Here is a 27,142-nt window from a genome sequence, read left to right as displayed (position 1 = left end):
CGGTCGCTAATGTTTGTGTGTAATTTATTCGCAGGTGCCATGCCCAATGCTCGTGATCGGGTGCTGAAGCTAGCGAATCAGGTCGGCGCTCCTGACCGGGTGCCCAAGAAGAAGAAGAAAACTGTGGCCCGTGTCTCGGAGACTGCTGGCGATGCCGGGGTCGGTCCCTCGCAGGCGGCGAGCGTGATTCCTTCCTCTCCTCCTCGATCTAACCCGATCAACATTCCTGATAGCAGTCCGTCGCCAGCGGCTTCTCCCCTCCATAAACGGAAGCGTCCGGCTGGGCCTCTCACCAGGTCGTCTCCAGGAAGTCCGAATGGACCGGGCAGCTATCTTCTACCTCCCTGCTATGTGGAACGGTCGTTCTTCAAGGCCGAGGAGTCGATCGTTGTGCCTGCGCCTGAGGCCAAAGCTATTCTGGACCAGGACGCTGCTGCCCGGAGAAAAGATCTGGCCAGGGATATTGCTGCTGTCATCCGGGTGATGGAGACGGCCATGGTTATGACCGACACTTCGGTCTCCACCGCCTCGCTGGAGGATGCCCTTTCGCAGGTTCGGACGGAGAAGGAAAGACTATCTAAAGATCTGTCGGACTACAAAGAAGAGCATCAGCTGCAGGAAGGGCTGAGGCAGAAGCTGGAGGAGGTGGAAAAGGAGAGGGACCAGTTGAAGGCTGCTAAGGCGAGATTGGAAGAGCAGGTGGTCGACCATCAGAAGCTAACCGAGGACAACGCTGGCCTACGGGCTCAGGTTGAGTCTCTCGAGGGAAAGGTCCGTCCTCTGGCAGATGAGACCGAGGAGGAACGCGCCCTTGGTTCGCGCGGTGAGCTGCTAGGGCATATTCGGACTCTCAACCAAGATCTCGTGGCCTGCTTCAAAGAGGGTTTCGACAATGCTGTCGAGCAGCTCGGGCTTCTGAACCCTGAGTTGGTGACAGCAGGGTCGGCCTATAACTGCTGCGTCCGGGATGGTGAGATTATCTGCCCGTTTGAAGTGGAGGAGGAGCTGGGGGGAGAAGAAGAAGAAGAGGATGAAGAGGTGCTCCGAGCGGAGTCTTAGTTTCATTGTCTTTCTTTGATTTTAGTTATCATGGCCTGCGTGCCTTATGTATTTTGGCCTTCGGGCGTTGTAATATGGCCTTCGGGCGTACTTGGCTTCGGCCGCTCTTATCGTTTCTAATGTATGAATATTTTCGTTATCATTCATTGTGCTCGTTTGTGTTTGATACTTGTTTGTATGAATTCGTACTCTGCTCGACTTTGTTAATCTCCTCGGTTTAGGGAACCGACGAAGTGTCGGGCTTTGTGCCCGTGGGTACCGAAGCCCGGGTCCGTTGTTTGAACCCTGGTCCCGAGGCTTGGGCCCTCCCATCGCGAGCTGGGTGCCCTGCCAGTCCTGGTACTTCGACGTTGAGTCTTGGTCAAGATCCCAACCGTCGGGGAGGGTTGTGTTTGTTATGTGACCCCGGATCGTTCCCGGGTCTCGTGGTTCCTCCCTGGGGTTTTGGGGACGAAGAGCGTGGTCGTACCTGCCACGTCTCCCCGTGGTGTATTTAGCTGTAATATTGTCTAAGTTTTTCCGCGTTCCATGGTCGAGCGAGTTGTTCTCCTTGTAGGTTTTCTAGGTAATAGGCCCCGTTGCTCGTTTTGTCGCGGACGCGGTAAGGGCCTTCCCAGTTGGCCGCCAGTTTGCCCTCTCTCGGGTTTTTCTGGTTTCTTCTGAGGACCAGGGTGCCGACCTGGAACTCTCTTTTTATGACTTTCGCGTCATGGCGTAGTGCGATTTTTTGTTTGAGGGTTGTTTCCCTGAGAGCTGCTTCGGAACGTATCTCCTCGACTAGGTCGAGCTCGGCTCTAAGGGTTTCATCGTTCATTTCCTCGTCTAGGGGCTCCTCTGTCCTCCTCGTTGGCGTCCGTATCTCCACCGGGATGACTGCCTCGGTGCCGTAAGTTAGTCGGAACGGGGTTTCCCCGGTGGTAGAATGTGGTGTCGTGCGGTAGGCCCATAGGACGCTATGTAGCTCCTCGACCCATGCCCTCTTTGCCTCACCGAGTCTGCGTTTGAGGCCACGTAAGATTACCCTGTTGGCCGCCTCTGCTTGCCCGTTCGTCTGCGGATGCTCGACAGACGTGAAATGCTGTGTGGTGCCCAGGCTGGCGACGAAGTCCTGGAATCCTCCGTCCGTGAATTGTGTCCCGTTGTCTGTGACAAGTGCCTGGGGTATACCGAACCGAGCGAGGATATTGCGTTTGAAGAACCGGAGAACGTTCTGCGCGGTTATTTTAGCCAGTGCCTCCGCCTCGATCCATTTGGTGAAGTAATCCACCCCGACGATGAGGTATTTATTCTGATATGATCCGGTGACGAAGGGTCCGAGGATGTCCATGCCCCACCACGCGAAGGGCCATGGGGAAGACAGTGATTTGAGGTCGTTCGGGGGTGCGAGGTGCATGTCGGCATGTCGTTGGCATTTGTCACACCTTTTGACGTGCTCTTTCGAATCGTTTTGCATGGTCGGCCAGTAGTAGCCTGCTCGAAGGGCTTTTCGTGCGAGCGATCGTCCGCCGAGGTGTTGAGCGTTAATTCCCCGGTGTATCTCTCCAAGTATGTCGGGGACTTTCTCTTCCTCGACGCATTTGAGTAGTGGGATGGAGAATCCTCTCCGGTAGAGTTTGCCTTCGAGGAGTACGTACGAGCATGCGCGTCGTTTGACAGTGGTCGCCTCTTTCGGGTCAGCCGGGAGTTCGTCTCGTGTGAGGTAATTGTAGATGGGTGTCATCCAACAGTGGGTATCTCCAATAGCGTTGACCTCGAGTGGAGGCGGTAGTTTGTCGATGCTGGGCCGAGGGAGAATTTCTTGGATTACTGATTTATTCCCACCCTTTTTCCTCGTGCTGGCTAGTTTCGAGAGAACGTCCGCCCGTGTGTTGTGCTCGCGGGGTATGTGTTGAACTTCCCATTTTTCAAAGGCATCAAGTTTTTCTTTGACGAGGGACAAGTACTCGAGGAGGTTGTCGTTCTTGGTTTGGTATTCTCCTCGCACTTGTGAGGCCACGAGCTGGGAGTCGGTGGATATTTTTACCTCTTTTGCTCCCAGGTCCTCGGCTAACCTCAGGCCTGCGAGGAAGGCTTCGTATTCGGCTTGGTTGTTTGATGTTGGGAACGCTAGCGCTAATGATACCTCTATCAGGATCCCTTCTTCATTTTCGAGGATGATCCCGGCCCCGCTGCCTGATGTGCTAGAGGCGCCATCGACGAAGATCGTCCATTTGTGGGCGCTTTCTACTGGAGTCGGGCAGTGGGTCATCTCCGCGACGAAGTCGGCCAGTGCCTGAGCTTTCAAGGCTTTCCTACTTTCGTATTGTATGTCGAATTCGGAGAGTTCTAGTGACCACTTGAGCATCCTCCCGGCCATATCCGGGCGCCCGAGCAGCTGTTTGATTGGCTGGTCGGTCCTCACCTTTATCGTGTGTGCGAGGAAGTAATATCGTAGTCTCCTCGCTGTGTTGATGAGGGCCAGGGCGACCTTTTCGATTTGCTGATATCGGAGCTCGGGACCTTGGAGTGCTTTACTCGTAAAATAGATGGGCTTTTGTCCTTCGTCGGTTTCTCTTATTAGAACGGCGCTGACGGCCTCGGTTGCCACGGATAGGTATAAGTATAGGGTTTCCTTTTCTGATGGCCGTGATAAGACCGGGGGTTGGGACAGAACCTTCTTTAGATGGAGTAGCGCTTGCTCGCATTCATCGGTCCAGTCGAAGGTAGCCTCTTTGCGAAGGAGTCTGAAGAATGGCAACGCGTGCTGGGCGGACTTGGCGATGAAACGGGAGAGTGAGGCGAGCACTCCATTGAGTGACTGGATCGATTTTTTGGTTTTCGGGGTCGGAAAATCCGAGAATGCCCGGCATTTGTCGGGGTTGGCCTCGATCCCTCTTTCGGTGAGATAGAAACCGAGGAACTTGCCTGCCCGGACTCCGAACGTGCATTTTTCGGGGTTGAACCTCATTTTACACTGTCTCGCCTGCCCGAATACCTTCGCAAGGTGTCGAGCATGGGTTATCTCCTCGTGTGATTTGACGATCATGTCGTCCATGTACACTTCGAGCATGTCCCCTATTTCGTCCTTGAAGACTTTGTTCATCATGCGTTGGTATGTAGCGCCAGCGTTCTTGAGCCCGAACGGCATCACGTTGTAATAGTAATTGCCCGTTGGGGTCATGAACGCTGTGTGTTTCTTGTCTGCGGGCGACATAGGGATCTGGTTGTATCCACTATATGCGTCCATGAAGGACAAGAGTTTAAAACCTGCAGAGTTGTCAACGAGCAAGTCTATATTAGGGAGGGGGAAAGCATCTTTCGGGCAAGCCCTATTAAGATCAGTATAATCAACACACATACGCCATTTTCCATTATTTTTCTTAACGAGGACTACATTAGAGAGCCAGGTTGTGTACTGGGCTTCAGAAATAAAATTTGCCTCTAAGAGGTCTTTTACAGCTCGCTCGGCAGCCTCTGCCTTTTCGGGCGATTGCTTGCGTCTACGCTGTGCTATGGGCTTGGCTGCCCGGTCTAAAGCTAGCTTATGACACGCGATCTCGGGGTCCAGCCCGGGCATTTCTGCGGCATTCCACGCGAAGAGGTCGGAGTTCTCTTTGAGGCATGCTACTAGCTCTTCTCTTGTTTCCTCGGGTAGTCCCTTACCTATCTTCACCGTCCTTTCCGGATCGTCCCCAAGAGGAATGAGTTCGAACTCCCCGTCGGGGATTGGTCGGACCGGGTGTTCGAGAGAGCGTTCCTTGGGGAACCTCCCCTCTTCGGTCTCGTCCAGCCCGATGCGACAGTCGAGGTCGATGGCGTTGACTCCTCGGGCAGGATCCTCGGTCTTGAGTTTTTTGTTGTTGCAGTTGCTCTTCGTGCTGATTACGGCCTGTCCTTTTACTGCGGCGTCGTAGCATCGCCGGGCTGCTTCGATGTCACCATGGATGGTGACCACACGTCCCAATTTGGTGTAGTATTTCATCTTCAGGTGGACGGTGGATGGGACCGCGGTGAGTTCGGCCAGTGTCGGGCGTCCAAAGATGCAATTGTAGAGAGACGGACAGTCTACGACCAGGAATTGGATTTTGACTTCCCTGGCCGTTTCTTGTTCGCCGAAGGTGACGAGGAGCTCAACATATCCCCACGGTCTGGTTGTTGCTCCGTTGAATCCTTGGAGATCTGATCCGACGTAGGGGGCTAAGTTGGTCTTGTCTAGCTTCAGAGTCTTGAAGAGGTGGACGTACATGATATCCACTGAGCTGCCTTGGTCGACCAGGATGCGTCGTACGTCGAATTGGGCCATCTTTGCCCTTATCAATAGTGGGATGCCCGAGTTCGGGGATCCGCCCGGGAGTTCCTCCAGGAAGAAGGATATTGGGTTGGATTTTCCCCGGTATTTTGTCAATGTCGCTTTCTGCTCGGGGGCAGTCAGTAGGAGTTCGTCGAACTTACGTTTGACGGAGAGGGCCGCGGATTCCCCGTTAGTTCCTCCTCCTGATATCACCAGTGTGGTAGGGAAGTTTTCCCAAGGGCTGAGTGCAGTGATCTTGCCCTCGGGCAATGGTTCGGGGAGGAAGAAATCTTCCGGTCGTGACACGCAGAGGGCCACTTGATAGGGAGAGTTGTCAGGGGGTGTGTCTTCCCGGGGTCTCTTCTTCTCTGGCTCGTCGTGTCTGGGAGCTTCGTTCTTCCTCGTATACTGCTTCAGGTGCCCCTCTTGGATTAAAATTTCTATCGCATCCTTCAGGTGGACGCAGTCTTCGGTCACGTGCCCGTGACTTCTGTGGAACCGGCAGTACTTTGATTTGTCGGTGTGGGGCTTTGGTGCAGACGGTTTTGGGAACCTGACCCTGCCCTGCTTAAATTCAGAGTTGATACATTCTGCGAGGATGCGCTCTCGAGGAGCTGTCAGTAAGGTGTACTCGCTATATCTGCCCGCGGGGCCTCTTCCTTCCTGGAGCTCGCGAGGTCTTTCTCCTCTTCGTTTGTCTCCGTTGCGACGGGAAATGCTCGTGTCCTCGCGTTTTGAGTGCTCGGTCTCCCCAGCGTTACGTCCGCTGCGGGCATTGTGTGCCACCTGCTTTTCCTCGTATCTGATGTAGGCCTGGGCTTTATGCAGGAGCTCGTTTAAGGTGCGGGGAGGCTCGATCCCTACGGCTCTGCTAAGTTCACTGCTGGGCAAGAGACCTCTCTCGAGGAGATACTTCTTCATGTGCTCGGTGGTATCTACCTCGACAGCCTCCTGGTTGAATCGCTCGATGTATGAGCGCAGTGTTTCATTCTTCTTCTGCACTATGGCTTCAAGGGTCGCCTCAGTCTTGGGGTGACGACGGGAAGCTGTAAAGTGCCTGGTGAACATGGACCTCATGACTCTCCATGACGTAATGGACTCAGGGGCCAAGCTTTTGTACCAAGCCATGGCCCCTTTCCTGAGGGTCGTTGAGAACAGTCGGCATTTGAGGTGCCCGGTTATATCATTGCGGTAGTCGAGCATCGCGTTGACGTTGTCGACGTGATCGTCGGGATCTGTAGTCCCGTCGTACACAGCTAGATTTGGTGGTTTCTCCATGCCTTTGGGGAGCGGGGCTTCCATTATAGCCCGAGATAGGGGGCAATGCAAATCTTCCTCGTCGCTCCTTAAGGGAGACAGTTCGTTGTTGTCGGGGCTGTGTCCGCGCCTTGGTGATGTTCCCGCTCGACCACCGTCACGACGGGCGCGTGCCCTGCTGACGTGGGGTTCTGGAGAGCGACGTCCTCGCTTCTTCGTTGGCTCCGAACGTTGTTGTATCCTACTCACCGGCTGGGGCCGGGCCTCTTGTCGTTCGGCTTCGAGGGCCATGATTCGTTCGTGCTGCTGGTGGAGCATAGAACCGGCCTGATTGAGGGCATTCACCATGGCAATCATTACGGCGTCTCCTTCAACGGGAACGGGAATGGGATGAAATGTCTCTGCCCCTAAATTGTGGGCGTGAGAGGCATCCCCGTTGTTTTGGGGCTCTGGAGACGGGGTGGATGGATGACCGTCCCGAGCGTCCGTTTCATGGGATGGCGGGCCGTCGTCCATATTGTAGTTGACGAGGGGACGGCTGTGATCGCTATGTTGTTCTCCGGCCATGTTGGAAGGACAGAAATAAATGAGCTTTTGATCCTCGTTTGATGAAGATGGGGATAGCTAGTTCCCACAGACGGCGCCACTGATCTTACCTGATCAGGAGGGCCTTCCAAGGTCTTGGTGAATGGGCCGGAGAATGAAATGAGAGGGGGGTGTACCTGCAAGGTGCTCCAATGCTTAAGTCAGAAAAGGTACAGAATGAGGTTATCAGAGTGTGAGTTAGAATACCTGCCCCTTTGCCATGAAAGGGGTATTTATATTGAGCCCCCAGCGCTGGGCCAAGGCTCCTAATGGGCTGGATTAGCAAGGCCCAAGGAGGAGCTGCCAGGGGATGCGTAAGAAGCGTTAAGACCTAGACCAAGGTCTGCCCCCTGGTCCAACTGCCCCTATCCCTAAGGAGACAATATAGGGGAGTTGGGTGACGTGGTGAGTGGGATGCCGTTATGGCTCTGCCCGACACAACTTAGGTGTCCGCGGCGTGGGTTGACGATGAGTGGATGGAGATCGTATGGGGAGGACCCGCTCGTTGTCCGACACGTATTTAAGGGGCCGGGGAGACGTTCTTCGGGCGGACGGTCGTTCACCTGACGTGTCCTCGTGGTCGTTTGGACATGGTCGTTTGGACGTGGGCTTGGCGAGCATTGGGCCGTGCCGTGCCAAGTGTCATGGCCCAGTCCAGAACATCTATAATGCCATATCCATCCCCCTACTAGTTATAGTGTCAAGGCCCTTGTGCTCCATCACATTAAGTTCAATCCTGAAGGTTCTATTTTGAGACATAGGTTCCTTCAAGATTAATCTTCCACCTGAGTCGAGAACTCTCACTATCTTGTATTTGATCGGCACTTTGTAGTTCTTTTCAACCAACTGCCATATGCTGAGAAGGTTAATTTTCATGCCTGGTATATATAATACATTAGAGATTACTGACCTCTTGCCATCTTTCCTCATAATCAGAACACCACAAATACCTTCAGCTGCTAGAGTATTGTCATTTGCAAATTTTACCATGTTCTTTATTGAGGGTTTCATGTTGACAAACCAATCTTTCCTACCAGTCATGTGTGATGAGCATCCTGAGTCCAAGTACCATTGGTCCTGGAATCTTTCTTCATCTCTTGTTATGACCATCAACAACATCTCTTCTTATTCATAATTTGCAAACTTTACATCATTATCTTGACTCTTTTGTTTTCAGGATAATCACTAGAGTTGTGACCATACTTCTGATAGTTGAAACATTGAATGTGACTTTTGTCAGTTTTTCGACCACCACCTCTTTCTCTACCCGCAACACCATCCTCCTTCTTGTTGATTCTGACCAGTCAAATTGTTGTAGCCTCCTCTACTTTTGTTGTCGAACCACTTCCCCTTACCTTTCTTTTCTCTTGTTGATTGTGCCTGCAAAGCCATATCACGCTTCGACTTGTCTGCAACTCTTTCAGCCATTCTTTGGTCATGAGATTCAAGTGTCCCTTAAAGCTCTTCCTTTGTCAATGTTGACAAATCTTTTGTCTGTTCTATGGCTACTACCACATGGTCGAACTTTGGATCCAATGACCTCAATATATTTGAAATAACTGATTTTGATGTCAACATTTCTCCACATACCTTGATTTGATTCACTAATTTTGTAACCCTACTGAAAAAACCAGTTATGCTTTCATTGTCTTCCAAATGAAGCAATTCATACGTTCTTTTGTGAGTTTGTAACCTCACTTCTTTCACCTTTTCTGCACCTCCAAACGATTTTACCAGAATTTCGCATGCTTCTTTCACTGATTCAACATCACTAAGCTTTTCGAAATTGTCTACATCAATATATTGACTGATCATAAAGAGACTTTTATAATCTTTCATCTTCAATTCTTTGTGTGTAGCCTTTTCTTCATTCGTTGTGTTTGCTGCAAGTGGTGTCACTCCCTCCACAAGATCCCATAGATCTTAATAACAAAAGACAACTTTTATCTGCTTGCACGAATTCTCATAATTTTGATTCTTCAAAATTGGGAGACTCACCGAAAAATGTCCGTTCGGATGATTCATCACCATCGTGTTTTACTGCCCACAAATCGCTCATCCAATGCTTTAGATACCAAATGTTGAAAATTCACCAATTTTCCTCCAAGAAATTCACTAAAACCCATAGAGAATTTCGAACTGAATCTTGATGAACAAGAACCAATCTTTCTGATTGATTACTCCTCTTATTCTTCACTCTTCAATCGAGTGAATTACCCAACCTTGATTGCAAGATTTCGGTTGACAATGGTAATGAAAAGAAACAGAATTGAATTGGGGAAGAAAAAGAGGGTTTTCGAATAAGGAAGAAGAAGAAATTTCTGCAGAGTAACTCTCTGCTCTTTGAGAGGAGAATTTTTTCTTTGCAACTGCAAGTATGTGTTATGTTACAATTAATAAAGGTTACTCCCTATTTATAGAGTTGGGTTTGCTTGCTCCTCGAGTAAATCCTAAAAGATCTAATTCTACTAACACTACAAAATTAAGCCTAAGTAAAAATACATGTCGAGACTAACTCCTCAACACTTCGACACCTAAGTGTTTCGACAACAATATGTTTCGACACCATGAATTACATCATCAACAACTTTTTAGATTGGTATGAATTATGTTACTAGAAAATTGTCAATCACCTCTTTTTTTTTTCTTTATCATTCATTTGGTTTGAAGAATTAAGTCAATCTAGGTGATTTTTTTTGGCACTTGTTTGTTGGATCATTTGAAATTGCAAGAACAATATTCTTTTTGAATGTACCTTTGACTTATTAGAAAGGGTTAAAATGCTTTCTTGGAAATGACTGCAACCTAAATACCTTGTAACATCCTTCCCCTCTCAAGTAGTTTGGAGGACGAATTCGGATGCTTGATTAATTTGTATAGTTTAATCTGTTTGATTCCTTTCGTCGGAGGTTTTCTAGTGTTATCCTCTATGTTGACATATCTTTATATTAAGGGTTAAATACTCTTATACTCCTCTGCTAATAAAAAAAATTCTAATTTTATAAAAATATTAATAATATATAATTATTATATTTAACGACACCTTTACCTAACAAACCATAGTGCATTTTAGTCGAACAATTTGCTCTTACATTCTTGTCCCTCTCCCTCATAATCAAAAAAACATTCTAAAATCGTTTCAAATATACATTCTAAAATCCTCTCAAAACATACATTGTCTTTCATCCATCTTTGTTTGAGACTGTAACAACTTGTAGATTTACATACTCAAAAGTAGCAAACTTGTTTTTATCTCAAACAGATAAAAATACAATTAAGTCTTTCTTTTAACCCTCATTGTTAAAATGAGCTAAATCCAAGAAGCACGTAGTAGAGAATTCCTATTGGGAATACAAGTGCTAATCCAAAGATAACCCTGCAAATTTATCAGAAAATAAAATATATGTTAGTGTCACATTAACTATATAACAATTACATACATAAATAAATAAAATTTAAAGTAACGCGCACGCACGCGTACACACCACACACTTACGCTGTATTGAATATTTCCGCATGTAGATTATACTCTTTGGCAAAGACAAATGGAACAATACCTTGAGGAAGAGCAGCCTGAAAAATTAAATATGGAGTCATCATATCATATTACACGAATACATGAATTTGAGTTCATTTATGAGAAATTTCATGAGTTTATTTTGGACCGAGATTCCACAATGCAGTTTGAGTGACTACGTGATCGTTCAATCAAAATCAGATGATATGGTTAATGACTACGTTACCTGAACAATTCCTATTTTAAAAACATCTCCGCGAACACCAACCGCCGCAGAGGTAGCGCCAAACAATGCAGGGCCAAGCAAGAACTTAAGTAGCATAGACATTGCTGCTGCAGTTTTTCCACAAGAAATGATCTTGGGTTGTAATGCCATGAATATGCCTATTTAAGGAAACATTAATCATTAAAGAATGAGACATAAAAACATATAAACATAATGTTTTTGTACTATTATATTTGACATTCCTAGTATTAGACTATTGAAATTGATGAATCACTAAGGACAAGACCATACATACCTAGACTAAACATGGACATTCCTAGTCCAGTTTTAGATATTATTGTAATAGATTCATATATGATTCTTGGCAATTTAATGTTCAACCTACACTTGTACAAAAGAAGAATCAAAGAAAAAACTAAATGTCTTCAATATCAATAAATACATTATTGTAATAAATAAATGTCTTTAAATACCAATTTTAGTATTCAAAAGTGCTGAAGCAGAAGAAAGGAGAATCATTTTAAAACGGATGGAATATTAAAATGAAAGCGTTACAAGAAAAAAGTATTAAAGATGAAGTTGTTGGAAAATACCTAGCTGCTATGAGAGCCCATATAATGCCAAGAACAGAAGCCCAGAGATTAGGGTTTTTTATGAGTTTCTTATAAACCCTAATTACGATGAGCTTTAACACCATAGATTGACTAGGTGCCATTTGTTCTTCTTCAGTAATTTCTTCTTTAATCTCCTCCATTTGTTCTTCCTTGCTCTCATGCTCTTTCTCTGTTACTTTAATTCCAAGCAATTCAAAGTTATCAACTGCATGGAAAAAGAATATATTAACAAAAAGTTAATGGATGTATGTTTTGCTTAATTTAAAATTTTCAAAGAGATTATATTATTTTAATTTTCTTATTGAGATAAATTGAAAGTTGCTAAATGTATAAAGGTTCAAAAATATTGATACTTTGATTTTGAAAAAAAGTAAGACTAATTAACCTTTGTAAAAAAAATCTCATATTAAGAAACTTACTTGTATTATATAGTAAAAATAAGAACATATTGGTATTAAAAAAATATGTTCTTTCTATTAATTTAGGACTATTTTATTATCATTAAATATAGTAAAAATAATTAAATTTACTTGTATTATAGTATATATTTTAAATACCAATATATATATTTTTAGATTTGAGATCCGATAAAGTATATTTATTAGTTTATGAGTCAAAAGACAAATTGATAATCAAAATTGTAAAAATCAGTCAAAATACATACCTAAACCAATAATGACAAGTTTATCTATAATTACAATTGTGCAGTTAGTTTATAACAAACTTCAATTTTATAAGAAATTAGTTTCTAATATGATAATTAGGGCGGTTCATGGTATGATTTTATGAGAAAACTGATCGAATCGAACTAAATCATAGTTAAAGTTTATCTGAACCGAACAGATCCGTTTTAATTTACTTACAATCATACATAATCAAAATTATTGGTTTGATATCCCGTTTAAAAATTCCAAACTGTATTGAACTGTTATAAGATAATTTTTCTAAATCGAACAATTTGTTACATAATCGAATCGTTATTTTTTTTTAACTTAAAACTATTTTTTCATTTTCAATTTCAGTTCGCTTCGATTTCAGTTTCGATTCGGTTCAATATCAATTTTAGTTCGATTCTAGAACCATTAGTACAATATGATTCGATTTACTAACCAAACATAGTGGTTTGATTATTTTAACTTTAATTCAGTACAGTTTGCTTCGTTGATTCAGTTTGGTTCACAGTTTTTTGTAACACCCCTAATAATAATTTAAGATGAATTTAGAAATATCATTTAAACGTTGATAGAGTTTTTCATGCAGAGTAATATTGACCGATTAAATCAAAATCGGACAATCAAGATTTAAGTTTAATAATTATAAAATTAATATTAAGTCAATATTTTATTAAATTATCACATCTTAATCAGAGAATTAATACTCCGAATGTGTGAATTTGTGAATCCAGTGAATAAAAGGGGATTCAATTTCCATAAACTAATAGAGGAATTAGTTAGCTAAATCAGTGACTTATTTTGATCGATGTATGCACATTCATATAAAAAAAAAAGCATAAAACAAAAACCCTAATATATGTTATATGAATCATAAAATTACCTTGTGATGGTTCAATTTCATGTGTCAAACGTCCATTAGAACTCATGTTTCTTTTACCACTAATAGATTTCAGAATTGGTTGAGGTGAAATCCTCACACTCCTACTCTTCATACTTTTCAATCCCATACTCAAATTTGCACTACTACTACTACTCTTACTCTTCCTAAACAACCCCTTCTCACCAAAACTATTCTTCCTCGAACCAGACCTAACACTCAAACTATGCAAAAGTTCACCCAACTCCAAATCAACATTCGACCCGATATCAATCTTCTCCGACTCCGACAAAACCGACTCCGTCCCATCTTCATTCCTCACCACAAACTGTTGCGAAATAAATATCTTCGCCGCTCGATACTCATACATTATCAACAAAAGTGTATACCACAAAACAGCTTGCATGAACACAATCTGAATCAAAAGCGGCGTCGAAACATCTCCATACATAGCTTGTAACAAAGGAATCCCAACAACAAGTGTGTTAGGTAAATTAATAAGTGAAAAAACGGTTATTGTCCAATCGAAACTACCTCGTTTTGTGAAAATGTTCCATAGGATTAGACACAATAATGTCACAATTTTTTGAAGTGTGTCAGCTATTATTATCCTCCAATTCATGTGGTAAGGATCTATTGGAATTATGTAAGTGAAAGTAAGTGTTGGAACTGCGAACATTGCGACAAAACGGTTTACACCAGCACATTGATCTGGTGTGAAAATTTTCCACCATTTTATTGAAGCATAACCTAACATCATTGCAACATATAAGGGGAAAATGCTCTCAAGAATCTTGTATACATCTTTACCATTGATCATGGTTTGAAGTTATAGTGTATGAGAGGAAGGTTTAAGAGATTGAAAAATGATTATGATGATAGTGTTTAATCTTGCAATCAAAGTACTAACAATATATATAGACTATTTGTTATATATTTTATGAGAAAAAGTTGTTATAAATATTTATAATTTAGAGCTTTTTGGTCAAAAAGAAAATCTACAGAATTTTTATAGATATTTTTGAAAAAAAAATATAAATTATTTGCTTTTATTTACTATGATGAAAATATAATTTTAAATAGTTATGAAAATATAATTTTTAAAAACAAGTCAAAGTAACTTTTATTTGTAGCAATTTTAGAGAAAAAAAATTGTATTGTCTTTTTTAAAATTTTGTAAAATATCTTTACACCATCATCTAATAAAATTATAATATTTTACCATATCATATCAGTATTTTAAAATTAAACATGTGATTTGATGGGATATAAATCTCTGATTGATTGATAATATAAAAATATTTTATTCGATTAATGGATAGTCTTTTTTTTCATGGTTAAAATTTTGACTTTTCATAAGAAAATGCGATAAATCGGTTTGTTTAGGGTAGAATAGGAAAAAATATTTAAAAAGATTAAAGTTAACGGTAGATTTTTTTTTTCTTCACACTCAAGACAGAAAAAAGTGCCTTCTTCTAAGTTTAAGGTAGGAAATATTTTTTAGCCGATGCTGGAAACTTTTTTATTAACTGAATATTATATTAACTTATCTTCTCTTAAGAAAATTAAGTTGAACTTTGAACAATCAATATATAAAATATAAAACCTCTTTTATTTTATTTTTTTACCATGAATATAATTATCTCTTTCTTTTCTTTAAATAGCAATTTGCTAATATAAGGTATTGTTTAACCGAGTTTTTTCGGTTATAAAAATTATTTTTATGATAAAGTTGAAAATAAGAGTTTTATAAATAAAATTAAAATTGTTTGAAAATACTTATATTTTTTTATTTTAAAAATAATTTTAAATTAAAAATTGTTTGACATATTGATAAACTAATTTAAAAAAACGAAAAAATAATAAAATATAATTTTTCTCTAAATTTAGTGTAAGTATTTGATGTATAATACTTACGAACGGAAATACTAATTTTGATTCATACTTATTTAAATAATAAAATATTAGATATATGTGTATAAATTTCTATGCAAAAATGAGTACAAATTAAAATAAAATACTACTATATTACTAAAAAATATGAAATATGTTATAAAAAATTAAATGAATTTATTTAATAAATATTTAAAAATTTGTGTGTAAGTGAATAAATCACTAATTAAAAAAACAATTGCCATCATGAATTTCTTTTACATTTTTATAATAAATAAATTTTACAAATTATACTAACAAATTCTATAATTCTCGATCGTAATTAAATATTCAACAACAATACACACTATTTTTTTATAAAAAAATAGATAAAATAAAATAATGTGGGAAGAGTTAGGAAAGTGTAGGATAGTATAAAGAATTGAAAAATAATTTATAATATAAATTGTATTCACTGGAATTGAAAATATACTTATTTATGTAAAATAAGTATTTCAATTTTTTTATAAAGTTCTTTTAAATTACTTTAGTTGAAGCTCTTTAAATTTTTTTTTTATTTGATAGAAAAGTTTATTTTTTATAAAGAATTTTTTTTAAATATTATTTGGATTTATTTCTCCTTTAAAATAAAAGATAAGTCAACCTAAAATCGAGTAAAAGATATCTAAATCCTCTTCATGGAGAATGTATTTAACTTTGAAAATTTGAATGTTATATATTTTCCTGTAAGTGCATATAAACATTGCATGGAACTATCGAAACATTGCATTGGAACAATACTTTTTCAAGAAAATAGAAACATAAATTAAAATAAGAAAAACAAAACAAGGGGCTCAGATTTACTTTTGTAAAAATATTGCATGCTATATCTGAATGTCCATTTTTTGTTTTGCTTCTTTTTTTTTTATTTTAAATTTTAATATGTCAATATAAAAACTTAATATATATTTCTCAATCACAAAAAAAGATTCCATGTTATTTTTAATTTTTTACAATCATATAAATTTTTAAATTTTATCACTCAATTATAATTTTTCTTTCAACCACACTCAATCATCATCACGCCGTCTCTTTTAAAGATAATGATATCCAACATAATATTGATTGTCGTTTAAGTCAATATTATTTGTAATTGTCAATTAAGACTTGTTGTCGTAGTTCAATTCAAATTCGTTTTTTTAATGAAGTATAATGTATTATTTATTTTTAGTATTTTATCTTATTTAATTTAGGTATTCTTAATTATTTGAATTTTATTTTAGTTATTATATTTTATTATTTTAATATTTGTTTGAATTAGTTTAATTTATTTTATTGTAATTCTTTAATTTGATCAAATTATACTTAAATGAAGGTTGAAATGAAGTGTAAAATTATGTTATATTATTATATGTATTATCGATATTGTTGTATTAATTTTATAATAGATTTTTGAAATGTTTATTTTATTAAGTTGTGAACATATGATTATGTGTGAAAACTATGAAATTTAATTTCATATTATTAGTTTATTTAATAAATGTTTGATCGTAAGTTTAACCAATTGAATCAATTAAATCTTAAAGCACAAGTTTCATCGGCTCGATCTTCGGTTCGGTTTATAAAATATTACATATACTAATAATTAACTCGTGCATCTGCACGAGCTCATGCTTGTTATTGATATTTGAATATTTAATTTCATTTTAATAATAATTTAGTAATAAAAAACTTAACATATAAAAGAAAAAAAAGAAAAAAAAATGGTAATTGAAATTAGCATGGAAATTAAATTTGAAAGACAAATATTATTAAAGATGAAAAGTATAAAGATAAATTATAGAATTAAATTAAATATTTATTTTATAAACATGACACTTATTGTTTGTTGAGTTAATATTAAATCGGAATCAAATTTTGTCTCTAGATGCTAATAAATTAGATTCACAAAATTTGTCCCACTTACATCTCAATTTTATTATGTATGGATCTTTAATATTCAATAGAGAGTATCATTTTTTTTTTCGCTATCTCCACGTCATAGGAAAAAAATGATAATCATAATTTCTTAATATAGTTGCGTTGATATACAATTTTTTTAATAAGATATAAAAAAAGTATTACTTAAATAGTGATAAAAATAATTAATTATATACGGTAGAAAAAATGAAAGTTTTGGAAACTCAACTAAATTTAATAATGAAATATTAATATGTGTTAGGGTAATATCAACCATATATAATCATCATGTTAGAAAATATATATACTATGAAACTTTTGAAATTCAGGCTAAGAAGTCATTAGGATAAAGTTGTGTATTGCAAAATTCTTTTCACCATAATATTCTATTTTATTTGAAGTAGAATTTAAGATGATAAATTATAATATTTCATGATATCATTATAATCAGGAACGTAGTCAAAAATTTTAAGTAGTGGGGTCAATATAAATATAATATTTCATTTTCAAAAATATAAATATAAATTATAATTGTTCTCTATAATTTTTCATGTTCTGAAAATATTGAATAATTTTCTCATTTTCAACATCAACAAAAATATCTCTCAATGTAAGTAACTAAGCAATCATTTAATCAATAATCACTCATGCGATTTCGCATTCGATTCTTGATAATATTCATAGTAGAGAAAGCTCTTTTAGCTGTTGTAGTTGCCACCGATAATATCAGAGATAACTTTAAAAGTAAATATATCAATGGGTACACAACATGTTTTTTGGTCTCTACGAGCTTGATAGAAAGATCATCAATCCCCTATAATTCTGAAAGTTCAGTGTCAAAGCATACATCTAAGAAATAGTTTTCAAGTTGACAATCTAGTGCCAATAATTCAACTTGAGAAAACTCTGAAGGAAAAAATTAAGTTAAAAGAATCAACCTCTCCTTATCAAATGCAGAAAATAAATCTCTTGGACTTAAACAAGCTACACAAAGGAGCAACTCAGTATTCACTTCTGTAAAATGATTGTTCAACTCTTGAAGTTGTCGATCAATCACTTCATAAAACAATCCAACTTGAAAATGGTGTAAATTAGATACTTTCTCCATTTTTCTCTTTGACTTTTTTGTGTTGGTTGAAAAGTGTCATCCATATCTGGAATGTCAATATCATTATACTTACAAAATAATGAAACATCATTCAACAAAGAATCCCAACCATTATCTCTTATAGCTTGTAACCTTATTTTGGACACTTTTACTAACTTCATAGCATTTACAATATCTTGATCACTTCTTTGTAATGCTTGAGATAAATCATGTGTAATTCCTAAAACTATTTTCATCAAGTGCAAGATGAAAATAAATTCAAAAGATTGCATATAATTCATCAGCATTAGTGCTTCACCTTTTTTATCTAAATATGTTCCATCTTCCTCAATCATTTCTAGCACATCAATCATAGAATAGAATAGAGAAACTATACTAAGTAATGTACCATACTATGAGCTCCATCTTGTTTTCCCCGCCTTCTTAATTGCCATTTCTTGATTCAAGCCACACCCATTAGAGATTTCTCCATGTTCCAATGCTTGTTTCACCTTTGTAGCTTGACTTTCACAAAGAATATCTCGGCGCTTACATGATGCTCCAACAACATTATATAAATTAGCAACCAAATTAAAAAATAAAGCAGTTTTAGAATATTTTTTTGCTAATGTCACAAGAGCTAATTGGAGTTGATGTGCAAAACAATGAATAAAAAATGCAGAACAATTCTCTTTAAAAATCAAGCTTTTTAGACCATTGTATTCACCCTGCATATTACTTGCTCCGTCATAGCCTTGTCCACGTATTCTTGACAAACTTAATCCATATTTTGCAAATAATGACTTCAAACCCGATTTCAATGTTAGAGCACTAGTATTTGAAACATGAACAACACCAAGAAAATGCTCAATAACTTTTCCTTCATTATTTACATTACGTATAACCACAACCATTTGCTCATTCACTGAGATATCACGAGATTCATCAATTAAAATAACAAATAAATCATCTCCAAGATCATCCAATATAACTTGAGTAGTGACCGTTGCAGCAACTTTAACAATATCCTTTTGAATATCAGGAGATGTTAACTTAAGATTTCCACGACAATTTTTTCAAACTTTATAAATATCTTCATTATGGTTAACAAGAAAATTCATAAGTTCAAGAAAATTCCCCAAATTGACTCATCATTACCACGAAAAGTTAAACCTTGTGCTAATAAATAAGTAATTAATTAAACCTGTCAAATGAATTCGATAGTCCTTTTTAACTTGATTGGATTGTTTACACAAGACACATTCAATATGTTGCTTTTGTTTCATTAGAGCTTGATAATTTTTTCATGCTTGATTATGAGGGCTATTTACATCTCCAAGATGAACTCAAAATCTTTCACTTTTTTTCCAATTTGTAAAGCCTTCTGTTATAAAGGCATCACCGCAACCTTTATGTTCTTCAAGATGTGACCTCATAAGATAACAACATAAACAATATGCAACATCCTCACTTTGACTATATTCCAAACAACTACCATATTTTAAATACCAATCCGAATTAAACTTACGAAAGGTATCTCCAGATTTTCTTTATGGAAAAATAATTTGTTTTGGCTGACAAGGACCCTTTTGCAAATAATATCTTCTAATTTCATCTCTATCACTTGGATGATAATCTGATATTTTTGACCTTAAACCAGGATCGTTAGAAAGTTTTTCCAACTCAAACTGCAAAAAAAAATTTATGGGAGGATCCAGTTTGGGGCTTCGACGTTCATTAGGTGTTTGAGGATTAGAAGTTGATGATTGCTCTGTTGATTTTCTTTTGAAATATTTTTCCATTGCTTATTACTAAAAACAAAACAAAAAATCACAATTAAAATCATATTCAGAAAATTCATAATAATACTATAAAATTGATACAAACACAACAATTTTAAACAAACACTACAAAACTCTAAAAATAAATTTTCTGTCATTAACACAATCTCAAGCTCAATAAAGTAATACTATATTTTTTACTCTTATAATAATAGTAAAAATTAATTATAAATTAATAAAGATTAAAATTAAAAAATTTATCTTTTAAAAGATCAACAATGAAGAAGAAGCTAGAATCAGATAGACACTTTGTAGTGAGAGAATAAGGAGTGAGAGAAAGAAGAATACAAAAAGTGGTTTGTTTATATTTAGAAAGAGTAAAAGAGAATTAATAGGAATATAAAAAGAAATTGGAGTTAAACTTTTTAATTTTATTTTAAAAAATTATTTTATTTTAAATGCATATGGATGTGTGTGTGATAATCCGAATCATTTTATCAAGTGAAGACCATTATTAACTTTTTTTCTTAATTTTTAGTATATTAAATATATTAATATATTATTTATATTATTAAATATTAATCAAAAAAGAATGTGGTGGGGCATGAGACCACCCTTTCTTCTTAATTTCCAACCACTTATTATAAATGGAGAATTCGGATCTTTGTTATATATTATATTATGATTTCCCATTTGATCATTTAATTTTGTCTATTTTTTTTTTTTTGAGTTCTTTATGAAATAAATTAAAAACGACTTGATCGATTTCGGCACATAACTACCAACAAAATAAGAAGTTAACATGTTAACATAATAAAATAGGAAAATGAAAAAAATTAGTGAATTATATTCCAAAGGACATACTTCGGAAGAAATTTTAACAAAAAATATTAATTATAGTTGAATGAAGTAGAAAGTGGTTGGGCCATGATTAATAAGAAGAGTTGAGTATTTGATGTTTGGTAATTTGTCAAAGTGGTGAGGTAGTGTGAGTTTATATATGTTTGTTGCAAAACAATTTAAAAAAAATAATTAAACCATAAGGATGACTCAAGTTTGTACAATATGTCATAAGTACAAAAATGAAAGACAATTTGAAAGAGTGCAGTGCAAGACATTTCAATACAATCAATTTTCAATCTTGATTTTGGAATACGGTCCACTATATTTAAGGCAAAATGTAGTAATATATTTGTTTGACAAATACAGGGTGATTAGGTATGGAAAAGCAATTTGCATAAAGGAAAACATCTGTACAGTCACGCGGGTACATCACAATTATAAATGATAAGTTAAAATCATAAGCAAATGGATACACGACATGGTAAGCATTTGGTACAGTGAGGAAGAACTCATTATATTCCAATTTGCATAGTGATTATTTGTAGATAGAGGTACAATGACGTTTCAATATCAGGTAGTGGACGCTATATTAATACAAAGTAATATTTGAATCGGATTTAATCTAACATATTATCCAATTCATTTAAATTTTAATGAGTTAGATTCGTCATCTAACTCATAATTTTATTGTCAAAATTGATTCAAACCAAACCATTCATTTATGGATTGGGTTAGGTTGGTTCGCAAGTTGTGTTTTAAATAAAAAAAAAAATTTTTTTTTAATTTAAACAAAGTTAATACAATTCAAATTAGATAAAACACATCATATAATATCTAATAAAATTCATCAACACAACATAACAATTGATAATAATATAAAATTCCACTAGACATGTTATTTTCATAACATAAGTAAGTTTGAAATGACGTAAAAAATAATAATATTTAGTCTTAGAATTATGCAAACTAATTGGTTTAATAGTATTATTAGTGAAGAATAATTTTTTTGTTTGAAAAATTATGGTTAACAGGGAGATATTAATTTTATATTTTTATTTAAAATAATAATAAAAATAAAAAATTATTAATGTCACATTAATGAGTTGAGTCAATGGATCCGCGGGTTGAGAAACTAAAACCCAATACCCAAACCAAAATTGTTCGGATTGGATTGATTATACCCGTAAACAAAAGAGTTCTGATAATTTATGGGTTGATTCGATTTGGATAAACGGATTCGCGGGTCCAATCGCACTCAGGAACACCCTTATTCATTGGGGAGTGTAATGGAATGATTTAGTGGTTTCTCTAATGAGTTGAAAAGTATTGAAAAATTGTGAGATAGATACTTTTAATCCATTGCATGACTAAAGTAATGTTGTGTTTGATTTAAATCAAATAGTGACATAAATGCTTTTGGAAGAGGCAAAGTACAATTAAACTCATCCATGAGTTTGTTATAGTAAACCGACTGATTAAGTGTTACAAGTTTTTCAACATTCAATATGTCCCTCGATTAGGAAATCGAGAGGCAACTGAGTTGGCATAAATTGCCTCAGGGTACAAAGTGACAAAGGAAATGCTAGAATATTTGATTGAGATTCAAGGAAGAGTAAAGTCAACAAGATTATCTCATTTGGATTTGTCAATGATGAAGTTAGAGTCAGCGGATCCTGAAAACTTTGAGATCTTTACCATTGACAATTTGTCTGTATTGACTAGTGAAAACCAATAGTCGAGTATTTGGAAAATTCAATAGGATTAACTGATCGAAAGGTCAAGTACAGATCTCTAAATTATGTTATCGTAGAGAACAAATTGTTCGAGAACACACCTGAAGGCATATTTAGCAGCATCGAATGTCCATAGTGGAGCCCGTGGTGCCCATCAAGTCAAACACAAAATGAGATGGTTGTTGTGTCGGCAAGGCGTCTATTGGCCTACGGTGTTAAAAGATTGTATTGAGTTCGCCAAGGGATGTCAAGAGTGTCAAATGCATGCAGGCATTCAACATGTTCCTGCAATCGAATTACATGCAATTGTGAAGAGAAAATTATAGAAGCGGTTTCTTTAGTCAACATCGACCAAGAGGCAATTATGAAGAGGCGAATTACATGTTCCTGAAAGATTGTATTGATTAGTATACTAAATGGATAGAAGCAGTTCCTTTAGTCAACATCGACCAAGAAGAATTATAGATCTAGTCCAAAGACATATTATTTATAGATTCAGAATACCTGAGACCATTACAATTAATCAATGATTGGTGTTCACTGGTCGAAAGATGCAAGAATTTACCTCTGAGATGGGGATTAAATTATTAACGTCTACACCTTATTATTCCCAAGCAAATGGTCAGGTCAAGGCAACCATTAAGATCATCATTGACTATATTAATAGGCATGTGGGAAAGAAGCCAAGGAATTGACATAAAACCCTGGACCAAGTCTTATGGGCATGTCGAACATCTCCTAAAGATGCAACGAATGTTACCCCCTTTCGATTGACCTACAGGCATGAGGCAGTCTTACCTGTCGAAATATATTTGCAGTCGATCAGGATTCAGAGGCAATATGAAATTCCATTTGATCATTATTGGAATATGATGTTAGATGAGTTGGTCGATTTGGATGAGGAAATGTTAGTTGTGTTGGACGTCTTAATAAGATAGAAAAAGCGAGTAGCTAAGGCCTATAATAAAAATGTTAAAGTCAAACACATTTTCGACGGGAGATTGTGTGTGGAAAGTTATTTTTCCTATGGATCAAAGGGATAAGACTTTGGGAAAATGGTCCCCTAATTAATAAGGCTCATTTCGAATTATTCAAGTATTTTCGAATAATGATTACGAGATCAAAGAGTTATCATCTGATTCACGAATCCTGAGAGTAAATGACAAATATTTGAAAAGATATAAACATGTGCCACAAGTATCATACCCCAAATTTGTCATACCTCATTGGGCTTATTACAACATTCATCTGCATGCATAGGTCTCTTATTGATTATTCATTTAGGTGAATCAGTCATTCATATCATTTGCGTCATACACAATTTTTAGGTCAAAGGTTTTAGTGTAAATTCAACTGGTTGGTTTGATTTTAATGTGTGGGTTATTCTCAGTACTTGGGTGACCAAATTACTCTACATGGAGATGGTTTTGCTCTCTATATTATGGTTACTTGTGGTTTAAGTTATTGATGATTGGAAAAGGTTATGAGACAAGGTTAATGCATTTTCAATCTTTTCAAAGAACTTCGTGAGCATGTGATTCATCAACTTCACCCAATAAAAAGCCTGGGCACGATGTGTTTCAAACCAAGATCATCCAAAATATATAATCTTAATTCAAATGCGAGGTAAAAAGACTAATGCAAGGAGAGATAGATCATGCAAACTAAAAACATGCATACAATTTATATATTCCAATACAATAGGCAATGTACATCAAAAGACTCTTGTAGTCCTGCTCACACGGAGCACACACACATTAACCAGGATTTTTTTACTCATGCATAAAATACACCGAAGAAAAATAAAAATAAAAGGTTATCTACAAAAGTAACAGCCTTCAACTTTAGATGTCAATGAAAGTTTTTTTATGTATCAAACAAGATCTGTTTTGAAGAGGCATAGTTGTATCATTGTATGTCATATCCCACCATGTCCAAAGGAGGGCATGGAAATATATTACCATCAGAACAACCTGTTCTTTTTCAGCACAGAGCACATTTGAAGATGAAAAAATAAGTGGAATCAGACCCGCACATGAAACTGGAGCAGACGGAAGAATGCAATACCTATCTTTTTTTTGGCTACATCTTTTAGTAACAACAAGGATTTTCGATGACCTTTCTCTCTGAGATTCAGAGTCTGCATCTTGAAATGAATATAAGGCAGATCTGTTGCATGCAGCTTCCCTTGTTTCATCAACTCACTAACTGACGTATACATCAGGAACATTTGTTTTGAAGAAGGAATCAGTCTGCAACCTGCAAAACCAGAACAAAAATTCAAAAATCTCACTTCAAATTAACCAATTCACCATTTAACTATTAACATTCCAATAAATCAAACTAATTTCAAACTCACAAGTTAGCAAACATTTCCTAATTCAAGCAGCCTTCTACATCAAACAACCAATCTTCATGACAAAGATCCAATTAACAACTCAAATCACAATTATACTACCAAGTTCACTAACAATTAACAAGTTAACATTGCAGGATCAATTAACAATCATCAATGTTCAAAGAGGCTCAAATTGTGATAGATATGACTCAAATGTCAACTGCAGTAACAAGCCAAATCTAACTTTTTTTTTTAAATGTTAAAATCCATAACAAACCATTAACTGACAGCATGAGTTCATCCATTACTAAATCATCATATAACTAACATCCCAAACATAGCTAACATCAAGGTTTCTAACTAATTTTCAGTGACATTTTGTAACAATTCAAGCTAACTTTCTTTTTAAAATTTCAACACTAACATAACCTTTTAACAGGAACAATCAATAATAACTACACAACAAGCATTCAACTAACTCATCCCAATGTCAATTACACTAACATATCATTCAACTTACTCATTTCACTAACACCTCAATTCAATTCTAACTGTCAGAGGTACATATCTAACAACATCTTTTCTCACATGAAACTAATGCTAACATTTCCATTACAACTAATTCAAATTCTAACATTTCTACATGTCATTTAACAAATCCTTATTAACAACCTAACTGTCATTTTTTCAGATTGTCCAAACAGTTCACATAATAATCATACTAACTAACTAACCCCCATTTCATTAATCCTAACTGTCAATAACTAATTCAATAACAGTTCAAGCTTACTAACTAACTATTGCACTTAAGTCTAACTCACTGACATCAAATTCAATTCTAACCGTCAGAGTTAACAGAAGGCAATCCACTAACTAACTCAAACTAACATTTAACTAACTTCATTAACAGAACCACTAACAGAAGCTAACACCTCTAACTAATTCCAAACTTCCATAACTAACAGAACTAAGAGTTAACTGGATTTTTAATAGTGTTATGACTCTCAACCGTTTTCACTAAGGAAATCTAACAGAACCTAACACTGTTAACAACTCAGAGCTCTATATAATCTAACCTTCAATCATTCTCATGGATCTCGAAATCGTTTTCTCACTTTTCACTTTTCATCAATCTCTCACGAATTTCTCTCTCAACCTCACTCTCTGCACACGCATCAATCTCATCACAAGAACAACAACGCAACAACAAGCATCAATCTCATCACAAGAACAACAACGCAACAACAAGCATCAATAACAATCAGCATCTATAGAGTAAGAATCTGATAATATTGAAATAGGATTGAGGTAGAGGGGACGAAGACGAATGTTTTGGTGTATGATTGAGCTTGTTTTGACCTTCGCCGCCGCCAGAGGCGATTTCTGGCGCGGCGAGGTTTGTTATTCCGATGAGGTGAATTTTAGAGGAAGGACACGAGGGAAAGAAATGATGTCAATTGAGGTTCCGAATGATCTCACCCTTCCCCTTGGCATGCGTTTGGGCCTCAGGCCCACGTGAATTACTTCCCTACATCCTTGACGAATCCCTTGCACCCCCTCCTGAACTATGACCAACCATAATTGGGCCCCACTGAGTGGGTCTGCGCCCTAATTCCTTGATTGCACCCTACCTTCAGCCTTACACCCCCTATCTCTCTTGTTTTTTTCATTTTTGTTTTGTTTTTTCTTTTACTTTTTCTTTAATTGTGTTAAGTCCTTTTTGATGCTTCAAGTGCATTTTGTCATGAATTTGGAAAAAATAAATAATGTGATTTTAGGCTTTAGTTATTTAATCACCTCTAATTTCATATTTCGTGAAAATAATCAAATTGATGCATTAGCTTAGAAATTTAACCATCATTTTTTAGGATTAACATTTCTAAGTAGATTTTAATATTATACATTTTCACATTAGGTTATTGATTAACCTTTAATTGTGTAGTTCCATTTAGAATCCATTTTCTCTTGCATTCATTCATGATTACACTTTGGTGCATTAATCATGATTGTGATTGTTTCTTGATGTCCTTTTTGCCACTTGATTGATTTTTGGGCATTGAATGGTTCTATGCTTGTATGGATTTAATTCTTGTATGGTTTATGGCACATCTCCCCATTACGGATAAAATGTTTCCCATTCTATGAACATGTAATAACTTAGTGTTTACCTTTCTTTATTGTTTTTCTTTGCATGTTAATAAGCAAGATAAAAACAAAACGATAAGAATAAGCATTTTTTTAAATTTAAAGAATAAAAATACACTTGATCCAACGTCAAGTGCTTTTCAAAATTAAAATAAATTAAATGCAACGCGAGTGTTTGATCCAACGTCAAGTATCTCTTCCATTCCACTCTCACAATTATCACCTCACAAATTATCTCTTCAATTCCACTCTCCCTCTAAGTACCAACGATTAATGTCGCCTCACAAATTTCAAAAATAAAATAC

General features: G+C 36.8%; 3 protein-coding genes across 3 annotated transcripts; all 3 read right to left on the bottom strand.

Annotated features, from left to right (window-relative positions):
* Positions 1-1,552: 1,552 nt before the first annotated feature.
* LOC127107169 (uncharacterized) lies at positions 1,553-7,153 on the bottom strand. The gene is made up of 2 exons (XM_051044464.1): positions 3,182-7,153; positions 1,553-2,215 (listed from the first exon to the last, which is right to left on the bottom strand). Exons 1-2 carry the CDS (start codon positions 7,151-7,153, stop codon positions 1,553-1,555), a joined length of 4,635 nt encoding a protein of 1,544 aa, XP_050900421.1.
* A 3,098-nt stretch (positions 7,154-10,251) lies between these two features.
* On the bottom strand, positions 10,252-13,942 carry LOC127115764 (auxin efflux carrier component 2). The gene is made up of 6 exons (XM_051047227.1): positions 13,083-13,942; positions 11,508-11,733; positions 11,210-11,295; positions 10,915-11,072; positions 10,668-10,744; positions 10,252-10,547 (listed from the first exon to the last, which is right to left on the bottom strand). Exons 1-6 carry the CDS (start codon positions 13,897-13,899, stop codon positions 10,472-10,474), a joined length of 1,440 nt encoding a protein of 479 aa, XP_050903184.1. The 5' UTR covers positions 13,900-13,942; the 3' UTR covers positions 10,252-10,471.
* Positions 13,943-18,410: 4,468 nt separating this feature from the next.
* On the bottom strand, positions 18,411-19,495 carry LOC127107160 (uncharacterized). The gene is made up of 2 exons (XM_051044453.1): positions 19,469-19,495; positions 18,411-19,049 (listed from the first exon to the last, which is right to left on the bottom strand). The coding sequence occupies exons 1-2, from the start codon at positions 19,493-19,495 to the stop codon at positions 18,411-18,413; spliced, it is 666 nt and encodes a 221-aa protein (XP_050900410.1).
* Positions 19,496-27,142: the final 7,647 nt, after the last annotated feature.

The sequence above is a fragment of the Lathyrus oleraceus genome, chromosome 1, assembly GCF_024323335.1.
Source record: "Lathyrus oleraceus cultivar Zhongwan6 chromosome 1, CAAS_Psat_ZW6_1.0, whole genome shotgun sequence".
NCBI lineage: Eukaryota > Viridiplantae > Streptophyta > Magnoliopsida > Fabales > Fabaceae > Lathyrus > Lathyrus oleraceus.
This window is presented reverse-complemented; position numbering and strand designations above follow the sequence as displayed.